This window comes from Benincasa hispida, chromosome 8, assembly GCF_027475165.1.
Source record: "Benincasa hispida cultivar pf3 chromosome 8, pf3_genome.v1.1, whole genome shotgun sequence".
Lineage (NCBI taxonomy): Eukaryota > Viridiplantae > Streptophyta > Magnoliopsida > Cucurbitales > Cucurbitaceae > Benincasa > Benincasa hispida.
In genome coordinates this window covers 40,517,968-40,529,277 of record NC_143485.1, presented here as the reverse complement: position 1 = coordinate 40,529,277, position 11,310 = coordinate 40,517,968, and the positions used below count along the sequence as shown (strand labels likewise).

General features: G+C 32.2%; 1 protein-coding gene across 1 annotated transcript; it reads left to right on the top strand.

Annotated features, from left to right (window-relative positions):
• The first annotated feature begins 435 nt into the window (after nucleotides 1-435).
• On the top strand, nucleotides 436-3,778 carry LOC120083868 (Vacuolar protein sorting-associated protein 26). The gene is made up of 11 exons (XM_039039769.2): nucleotides 436-588; nucleotides 668-760; nucleotides 930-994; nucleotides 1,344-1,398; nucleotides 1,704-1,790; nucleotides 1,952-2,036; nucleotides 2,117-2,212; nucleotides 2,407-2,591; nucleotides 2,685-2,773; nucleotides 3,229-3,328; nucleotides 3,405-3,778. The coding sequence occupies exons 1-11, from the start codon at nucleotides 538-540 to the stop codon at nucleotides 3,456-3,458; spliced, it is 960 nt and encodes a 319-aa protein (XP_038895697.1). The 5' UTR covers nucleotides 436-537; the 3' UTR covers nucleotides 3,459-3,778.
• The last annotated feature ends 7,532 nt before the right edge of the window (nucleotides 3,779-11,310 follow it).

Sequence of the window (11,310 nt, the reverse complement as noted above, 5' to 3'; positions counted from 1 at the left end):
TGAAGCCAACAAAAAAAATTCATTAAATACATTTTATCTCTCCAATTAAATTAAATAAAGAGAAAATCTCAACAAATAAATGCATTTTCTCTTTCCATTTGAAAATATGAAAAAATCATATTAAATACATCTTTGTCTATAATAAGTACAATTTCTCTCTCCATCATTAAATAAGTTTCAAAAATAGGTAAATATATATAAAAATCAAGAATAAAAATATTAGAAAATGATAAATTTGTCCAAAAATAATACTAAAGCTTTTATTGAAAAAAATTCAAATTTAAAAATATTTTTTTTTTGTTAAATATATGGCCTAAATAAGATATTTTATCTAAAAATCTAGATGTTGTTTTTTTTTGAGTGGTTTCAAAAGCAACCCTCTTAGGGCCATCTTGCAAATTCATTATTATTATAAATGGAGGGTCATCTAGCTAATTGACGTTAAGTAAAAGGGTCATCTTGCAAACCCATATAATATTTTTTCCCTTATGCGATCGTCTTCACTTCGTGTTGCCCGTATTAGCTTTTGCAGTTGCAATGCCGGTGGAGCTCAAGCTTTCTCGAACTAATCGTATCTACCGGCCTTCTGTAAGCCTTCTCTTTCAACCTTCAAATCTCTTTATCATCATTCAATTAATCCATTATTATCGCTCTTTGCAAAGTTCAGGAACATCTTCAAGGCCATATCATCGTCAATTCTCGTTCCTCGATTTCCCATAGTGGAATTCGCCTCGCTCTCAATGGATCCGTCAATTTGCAGGTATAATCATCTTGTGGTTTCTTTCATTTCTCGAAAAGGATTTTCGTATCAAGTATCTTCTGAGCTATCAAACACCTGTTGAGTGACAGAGTCATAGAGGATTATTGCTTTTCTTGTAATCGTAACTCTATTCTCCTTCATCTGTTGGATGCATTTTATGGGGAAAAAGGTTCGTGGAGGATCTGCGGGAGTCATTGAGTCGGTTTACGGGGTCATCAAGCCTATTGCAATAGTGTGAGTTGGCTTTCTTTACGATTTTAAAGTGAAATTTGGATTCTGTAGGTGTACTATTATGTGCAGGTCATATAATATTTGAATTTGATTGCAAATTCGTTTCCAACTGTTGGAGATGATAGTAATCTCTGTATAGATTACATAATTGCGGATGACACTATCAGGAATACAATATGAAATCATCTAGGATATGGTTAGGGATTAAGGAATTTAGTGCTTCCACTAGTGCTCCTACCTGAAATTTATATTGGAAATGGTTATCGCATCATTTTATTCTTTTATTTATCGAACGGTTATACTTTATTTTTCTCTTCAATTGATTTTGTTCCCTTCGCCCTCATAATAATAGGAATAGGATCGTTGAGGTAAGACCATCTGGAAAGCTTGCTTCAGGTACTACCGAGGTAAATTAGCCGTAGAAAGCTATGGAATCTTTAAATTTTTACATGAATAAATGTTTTCTAGATGTTTGTTCACTTAGATTTTTGAATTCAATTTGGTCAAATATTAATCTATGTTACATAATTGGATGTTTTGTTTATTGGTATCATGTATGGTTGTACTTGTACCCTCACGGCGTATCTTCTCGACCCTGGATTACAGACTCTTACAAATGGTCCATACTGTGCCAAATAGTTTTTCGCTTATATGTTGCCTGCACTTTCAGTTTCAGAAGATTAACTGAAAAATTCTCTCAAAATCTTGCCAGATTCCATTTTCCGTAATCCTGAGACAGCCAAATGAAATCTTGGGAAAATTTTACGAGACTTTTCATGGAACTGACATAAACATTCAGGTGATTGTTGCGAATCTTTCTACTTTGCTTTTGACTCTTCAAACTATGAGTAAATGCCTAATGGCATGGTTTTCACTATTATTCACCTACCCACTCCAAAAAGAAATGAGATTTCTCGTAACACGAACCTGATATTTGTCAATTACTGAATAATATGATAGTATTTAGTAACTGTAGATATAAGCAGAGGGTACCTACACAAGTCATTATCTGCCACGATCGAGTTTATAGTTGAAAGTGATACAGGTATGCTTTAGTTGACCCTTCTACATTATGAATTTAACTCAAGTATATGAAAATAAATTTTCCTTTTGTTCTGTTCCTAGCTGATTTTGTTGAGCGGCCGCTGTCCTCTGAGATGGTTATCTTTTACATCACTCAGGATACACAAAGGCATCCACTACTTCCTGAATTAAAATCAGGTTTTTTCATCATTATTGTTCCATTTCTTCCATGCTTTATCTTATTCAGGTGTGATTTTAGTTTATTTCATTTTCATTTAGGAATATCTGCATATAAGCCAATAGAAGAAGTATTGCTTGGTTTTTTATATTCTATTTTAGTTTTTTGTATTTCAGTATGTATCCTTTTGCTGATGGGAGGCACTTCTTAATAGGTGGTTTTCGGGTTACTGGGAAAATGTCAACTCTGTGCTCTCTTTCAGATCCCATCACCGGTGAATTAATAGTTGAAACATCTGCAGTCCCCATTAATTCAATTGACATTCACTTGTGTCGTGTGGAATCTGTTATTCTTGGAGAGAGAATCATAACTGAAACCTCTGTGATCCAAACTACCCAAGTATATGCCATCTCATCTTCTCAGCATGTATTAGTTTTTGCCTGAACAAAATTTCGTATAAAATTTTGATTTTATTTTTTATTTTATCACTAGATAGCAGATGGAGATGTCTGTCGCAAGATTACTCTACCTATTTATGTTATACTCCCCCGCCTTTTGACCTGCCCAACAGTCTTTGCTGGGTGAGTTGCAAATGCTATAACTCTTCTACCTTTTCTTTTGTTTGTTTTTTTAACAATAAATTCAGGGTAGATTTGAACCTCTGACTTATAAAGGAGTAGATGTATCTCTTCATGATGGCTTCAACAGGTGGACGGGGATATTTAAAGCATTGGTATTATATGCGGAGTTTAGTTCAGCATTTTCACTTCTCCATTTGATTATAATGAATGCTAATATTGTGTCGAATAAATTAATTTCATTGATGATTGGAAACAACTTGTTCCCCCTCAAAGTTCTCTCTATGATATCAGTTCTTGTTGTAGTGCGGTCTTTCGGTCGGATGCGTGTCCATTCGTTTCTTTTCTGTCGTTCTTATTTTTGATTTAGCATTACGCATTCGTTTCTTTTCTGTCGTTCTTATTTTTGATTTAGCATTTGTATTCCGCTATTCACTTGTCCTAATTGTTTATGACAGTCCATTTTCAATTGAATTCAAAGTTTACATCGTTATAACATTTGAGTCAGAGCTATCAAAGTTGCATCCTAAGACTGATCCAAGAACTCCAAGACTATGGGTGAGCATCTCTCTGGGATTGCTTGGACTTTATCTTATTTAACTAATCTAACATGTTCTTTTGTTCTCTACTCTAGCTTGCAATTGAAAATCTACCCCTTGAGCTTCTTCGATGTCGATTAGACGATTAGTTCAGCTGATCCATATTCTTAATTTTCCTTCATGTCCTCTGGTGGATGATGTAAAATTTGAAAAGCATTTGGTACCTTCGTCTTATGGATTTCTGTTCTGTTTTTTCTTCGGAGGGGTGAAATGTCTGACATTTGTACTATAAGAGAAGATTTCTAGCACTAAAGTAGTACCATACTCTCTTTGTTTACATTAGAAATTTGTCTTATTTTTACTTAGTGGACTCTACACTAATGTCAATAAATCCCACTCTATTGTTAAAAATATGTATTTTTAAAAGTATGTTAACGTGTTAAACAATTGATGGAGGTAGCATTTGAAATTTTCTTGTGTTAGATTGATTTTTTCTCCTTCAAATATGCAAATGTTTGTGGATGTTTTGTCTCACTCAATGTCAATCAATTGATGGATTAGGACTGTTGATCTATGAATTTATTTCATTCTACTGCTTTGACATCCTCTCTTGGTGATTTTTTTGTTTGTAAAGAAAATCTTTTAAATTATACTCTCTCTTTCATTAATAAGACATTTACTCTTTTTCATAAGATTCAAAGTTCAAGCCAACAAGAGCGTAGCTCAACTGACATAGTGCTTGTATTATCGACCTCGTTGTTTGAGGTTTGATTTCCCATCTCCACACTCTAATTACAATACCTTCCAAAAAAAAAAAAAAAAAATTCAAAGTTCAAATTACCTTAAAAAAAAAAAAAAAAAATCAATTTCTCACTCTTCTGAGTCTTATTGGCTGCATGACAAAAGAAGGGAAGAATTTCAAACCTGTTTGGTTAGCTTTATTTATTAGTTTTGAATTGTACCGAGTGTTTTTATTGGGTACATAATTTGATTTTACTCGGTTAAGTTGTTTGAATTTGGGACTAAATTTTTCACCAAATTAAACTCTCAATTAAGATTCTAAAGCAAGTCAAATTTATTTATTGACGTAGTTTGATAATGGTCCTTCATTTCCTTGATTCCTTCCCTATGAATGTGGACAAAAGAATGAAAAAAGGGAAAATTTAAAGAGGTAGCTTACTTCAAAGCCAATATTTCACAAATGACATAAGTTTCAATTAATTCACATATACAGAATTCTCAATTTGTCTCAAAATTATAGGGTTTTTTTTTTTTTTATTTTTTTATTTTTTATTTTTTATAATTGATTATTAATAAAAAAAAGTGTCCGATTTTAATAGGTAACTAATTTTTATTTTTTAGTATTAAATACTCTATATATTGTAATTGATGGTTGAGTTTTCATTTAATGTTTTATATTGTATCCTTCTATTAAGATAAATTTAGGAATGTTTGTTTAGGTAATTAGGTTTAGGGATTTGTTTAATTTGCCGATTGTGTTGCAGTCTTCACCCATTTTATTCCATTAAAGAATCCGTCATTTGCCATTTTTCTCCCGCCTTCGTTCGCCGTTGGTGTGTGTCGTCCGGTTGTTGACTTCATTCCCATCTCCAATTTTTCTTCGTACGCTGTTGGTGTGGTTCACTCGGTTGTTGGCTCCATTTCCATCTCCAATTTTTCTTGGTTCGAGTTTTTGATGGGTATGTAGGTTCGATATAGGTTCTATATATTATAGTATTTCACCATACTAATAACAAATGTAACTGGTTTTGTATGTTAATGTGATGCTTTAATATTTTCTAATGTAGTTTTTTCAATATACACGGTATTATTTTACTTGTTCAGTAGTGTACCATGATGTGTACTGTGTTTTTTCGTATATAATGTGTTTTTTTCCCAATAATTTCATATGTAACTAGTTTTTTGATAGTATATTTTCCAAATGTAACTACTTTTGTTATCATATATTTCACATATACCATTATATATTTCCTATTATATCAATTGACATAAGCATTTAATTCGGGTAAGATACTTGTATATAGTATATACATAATATAACTTGATTTTTAAAATACGTGATGTTTGTCTTTTCAATATATATTGTGGTATATTGTGATAACTTTTATATATATTGTGTTATAATTTGTTTTAATATATACCGTGTTCTAATTGTTTTAATATATACTGTATTATATTCGCGATAACTTTTTATTTCATGGATAGTAGGACGTATTTTCTGTTACATTCATACGACAATAACGTGATATGTTGTTAAGAAATGTATATGTATTATATTACAATGTATATTATAGCTGATATTTGTGTTCCATTATATACCCTGCTTTATTTGACATATAAAAGGTTTTCTTCATTAATCTACTACAAGTATATTTGCGATAACTTTTATATATAATGTGTTATAATTTGGTTCAATATATATTGTGTTATAATTTGTTTCAATATATACTGTGTTATAATTTTTTTTTTCAATATATACTATGTTATATTCACGATAACTTTTAAGTTTCATGCATAGTAGGACATATTTTCGGTTGTATTCACAAGGCAGCAACGTGGTTTGTTGTTAAGAAATGTATATGTATTATATTACAATGTATATTATAGCTGGTATTTGTGTTCCGTTATTGTAACCACCCGAGTTTACGAGGGGTACATGAATGAACTGGTATCACATCCGAATGAGAGAGATCCTAAGGACATGAAAGTATGATTAAGAAAGGCTTATAAGAATTGAAAGTTACTACCTATACAAACAAGGTGCACCTTCCTTTTCGATGACTTAATCATAAGAAGCTGGGGCTATCAGGTGCCGAATCCGGATTCCGAATCCTGGGCCTGGGGCGTTACAGTTATATATCCTACTTTATTTGACATATAATAGATTTTCTTCATTATTTGAGTGTCCTTATTTATTTTGATGGTTATTTCAACGGATTGGGTAACTATGTTAGTTATAGAGTATCAAATATTGTTATCTACTCTCAAATGTCATTTGAAGAATTACAATGTGTTGTAATCTCCAACTTACAAAATACTTTGAATTCAGAGAAAGTAGAGATATTTGTTTGCATGGGATCCAAAGAATGTTTGAAGAAGGATTTGGTTCTAAAAAATGACAATAATGTCAAATGGGCTTATCACATAATATTTTCCAATATTGAACAATACATTTCTCTTATTGTTCCTACAGTTGGCAGATTGACCATGATATTGGATAGTAGATCTCCCATTGTTTCTAATACAAACATCCTTGATGGTGGAGGTAATTTTTTTTCCAAAATGTTGACTTGTGGGGACAACTTTCACTTCTAAAAACAGTCAAGTCAAGGGAGGATGACGTAACTAGGTCGTAGGGGAATGTCGGGGCTATCAGGTGCCGAATCCGGATTCCGAATCCTGGGCCTGGGGCATTACAGTTATATATCCTACTTTATTTGATATATGATAGATTTTCTTCATTATTTGAGTGTCCCTATTTATTTTGATGGTTATTTCAACGAATTGGGTAACTGTGTTAGTTATAGAGTATCAAATGTTGTTATCTACTCTCAAATGTCATTTGAAGAATTACAATATGCTGTAATCTCCAACTTACAAAATACTTTGAATTCAGAGAAAGTAGAGATATTTGTTTGCATAGGTTTCAAAGAATGTTTGAAGAAGGATTCGGTTCTAAAAAATGACAATAATGTCAAATGGGCTTATCACCCAATATTTGCCGATATTGAACAATACATTTCTCTTATTATTCCTACAATTGGTGGATTGCCCATGATATTGGATAGTAGATCTCCCATTGTTTCTAATACAAACATCCTTGATGTTGGGGGCAATTTTTTTTTTTTCCAAGATGTTGGTTTGTGGGGACAACTTTCACTTCTAAAAAGCAGTCAAGTCAAGGGAGGATGACGTAGCCAGGTCACAGAGGAATGTCGGGGCTATCAGGTGCCGAATCCGAATTCTGAATCTTGGGCCTGGAGCGTTACAGTTATATATCCTACTTTATTTGACATATAATAGATTTTCTTCATTATTTGAGTGTCCCTATTTATTTTGATGGTTATTTCAACGAATTAGGTAACTATGTTACTTATAGAATATCAAATGTTGTTATCTACTCTCAAATGTCATTTGAAGAATTACAGTATGTTGTAATTTCCAACTTACAAAATATTTTGAATTCAGAGAAAGTAGAGATATTTATTTGCATAGGTTCCAAAGAATGTTTGAAGAAGGATTTGGTTCTAAAAAATGACAATAATGTCAAACGGGCTTATCACCTAATATTTGCCAATATTGAACAATACATTTCTCTTATTGTTCCTACAGTTGGTAGATTGCCCATGATATTGGGTAGTAGATCTCCCATTGTTTTTAATACAAACATCTTTGATGGTGGGGGTAATTTTTTTCCAAGATGTTGATTTCTCCAAGATTTCCTCTAATTTTGAAGTTATGATGCATGACATGTTTGCCAATAAGGACGTGTTGCAAAACTTGCGAGCCATTGCCATTAGAGATAATTTTCAATATAAGACAATTAAATCGAACAAACAAGTATTGATCCTAGAGTGTATAACTAAATTTTGTTTATGGTCGGTACATGCGTCATGTTGTGGTGATGATGGGATATTTGTGCGAATCATTACTAGGTTTGATCGAGAGCATACTTGCTCCTTAGATGTTTCTTTGATGGATCATAAGCAAGCAACATTTGTTGTTATTAAGAATCTAATAAAGAAAAAAATTACTATTGTTGGTACGAAATTGATCACCCCAAACGATATAGTGCATTATATTTGTTCTGAGCACAAATTGGGCATTAGTTATCAAAAAGCTTGATATGCACGTGAAGTCACCTTCGATGAAGTAAGGGGATCTCTTGAAGACTCGTATAAGATGATACTGTCGTTTGCCTACATGTTGAATTTGAAGAATCTAAGTTAGTTTATTTACAATTTTTGAATATTTAATACATAATATAGTATACATTGTATATGTTACAGTTGATTTTATATATATGCATGTAAAGAATCTTATTAATATAGTCTCATATACGTAGGTTCGATTATTGAATATAAGGTTGATGGTGAAGGTAGATTTTTAATTTTGGGTTGACTCCATTATTGTCCTGTTATTTCTATTGATGCTACCAGTATGAAAAATAAGTTTGTTGGGATTTTATTAACTTCTTGCATTCTAGATGCTAATGACCAGATATTCCCTTTGGCATTTTATGTTGTTGATTCTGAAAATGATTCTTCATGGTCTTAATTCAGCAATCAATTGAAGAGAACTATTAATGAGTTATAATATCTGATAGACATAAGAACATTTGTAAAGCCGTAGACTTAGTATTCCCTAATGTGTTCCATTACATGTACATGGTTCATTTGTTAAGAAACCTAAAGAAAACATATAAGAAAACTGTTGGTAATACATTTTATGCATGTACCATAACTTACAATGTTGTAGACTTTGAGTATCAAATGCGTCAGTTGGAATCTAATGCACCAGATATATGTGAGGGGTTCGAATCCATTGGTTTTTGTGTTGGTCTCGTGCTTACTCAACTCGCAGGAGATATATGATGATGTCAACAAATATGTCTGAGAGTCTAAATACTGCCATACTCAAAGCTAGGGAATTACCTATTGCATTTATGCTTGAGGTATTGAGAATGATGTTGCAACAATGGTTTTATGATTGAAGAAATGAAGTAGAATACCAGGTTACGAAGTTCAGGAAATCCACCGAGCAACATTTAAGGGAGCAAATAGAAATTGGTTGCTCAATGAAGGTTTGTTTCATACACTACAAGAAATTTGACCTTTTGCGACTAAAAATATTCGTCGTTAAAAACAAAAATTCGTTGCAAAAACGTTTTAGCGACTAAATTTAATCCTCACATGCATTAGTCACTAAAAGCCAGTTGTTGAATGTGTTTTGCGACTATTTGTAAGAAAACATCGCAAGATACGACGATGCTATAAAATTGTCGCATAATGTGACGCTGGTTAGGAAGTCGCACGATGCGACGTTTATAAGAAGTCGCATGATGCGATGTTTAGAAAAGGTCGTATCATGCGACTTTTACAGAAAGTTGCATTGTGCAACGTTTTTGGAAAGTCGTATTATGCTACGTTCACTAAAAGCCGCAATATGAGACGTTTTCTGACTACTACAAAGTTCCTATGTTCCTAAGGAGCTAGACGTAACTATAGGGATAAAAGGATAATTTGATCCAACTGTAGTTACGAGCAATTTGTGAAGGGTCAACTTACTGTTGATTAGTTATATCTGTGGACATAGAAATCTATCTACAATGCGAAGAGTGTAGTTGGACATCTTTAATGGAGTAACTGCCCGTTAATGAATGTTGATTAATTTAATTAAAAGGTTTAATTGATTAATCTCGTATCATTGGAGCTTCTAATCTATAGGTCCATAAGGTCTCTTTATTAGCTCACTACGGATAAAACAAGGAATAATTATTTTTAGAATAATTTGAACAGTACAAATTATTTAGAGGTCTTAAAGGTTTTAGTTATATTAGTATGATTAATTTAATGTATATGGATACATTATAGTATATAGTTAATTATAAATATGATTATAATTAAAACTATATAATATATGAAAGACAAATATTCGAATAAGATTTAAATATTATTTACATGAATGAGATTCATATAAATACTATAGATTAAAATTAATATGAATGAGATTCATATCAAAACTATAGGTTATGAAGAGAGATGTGTATTTTAATGTGATTAAAATGCATATCATATGATTGATCAACTAAGAGTTAGTTAATTAATCATATGGTTGTATATTATATTATTTATGATATATTATTATTATTATTTAACTCCCAATTATAGGGTAGTTGCTGTTTTTCATGTGAATGGGGAGTTATAGTAACTCACCTCTCTCCTATGCATATTATTTTATCTTCTTCATAGACAACATAATTTGATAGAACGTGAAAAAAATTCTCTCTGGAAAAATAAAACTCTCTAAAGATCATTCTGCCAAGTTTACTTTTCTCTTTCAAAGACTATAAAGGAGACCACACTTCTTCTTCCTTGCTGGAGAATAATGAGGTTATTGAGTGGTTGTGTCCTATTTGATGGAAGATAAGTTGGCATGTTCGTGTGTTGAGTTCGTGATCTTGGAGAAGTTTTTTCACGTAGAAGAGTAATTCTACAAGGGTAAGCACTTCTTTTTCCATTCCTCTCGGTAAAACAACATGCATGTAAGACTTGTATGATTATCCTGCAATACGCTTTCTGTATATTCTTTCTCTATATTTTATGTTGTTCAAAATTGAACTTCAAATGCATGCCGGTAACACGGTTCTACGAGGAATTCCATTCCTCTAGTCAGTCCATCTGAACTAGTCAATTGCATTGTGCATGAATCTAGATTTAATTCTAATGTTGATGTTGAAGTGAATGTGTCTGCTATTAAACCTAGTGATCCTTCTGTGCTGCTGTCTATGCCTAAAAAGCAAAATGTTGTTGAAACTTCCGTTGAAATTGAATCTATTCATAATGCTACTTGTGGCTCTGATAAAAATGAAGAATTAAATGAACAAACAATTAAAGAATTTGTTGATAAGTTATCTATGGTTGAAAATGTTGAAAAGGTGACTGGAGAAAATGTTGAACTAGATAGAGTAAATGTTGACTTTAGTCAAATAGAAACTGCCGAGTGTTCTGCAAGACTGTCTAATGATCCTCTCAAGTCCGAGGATTCTTCTCAAGATGATGTACCTTTGAGTCAAATGTTGACCAGTATAAAAGGTATTGTAGAGAATGCTAGTACAAGTTCTGAGACTTCAACAGAAAATCCTGATGAAGATGAGAAATTGTCCGAGTCTTCTAGAGATTAGGCTCTGAAAAGTAGTTATAATAAAGAAACTAATCAACTTCAAGATCTTGTAACTAGAGCATCTACTCAGACTCAAAA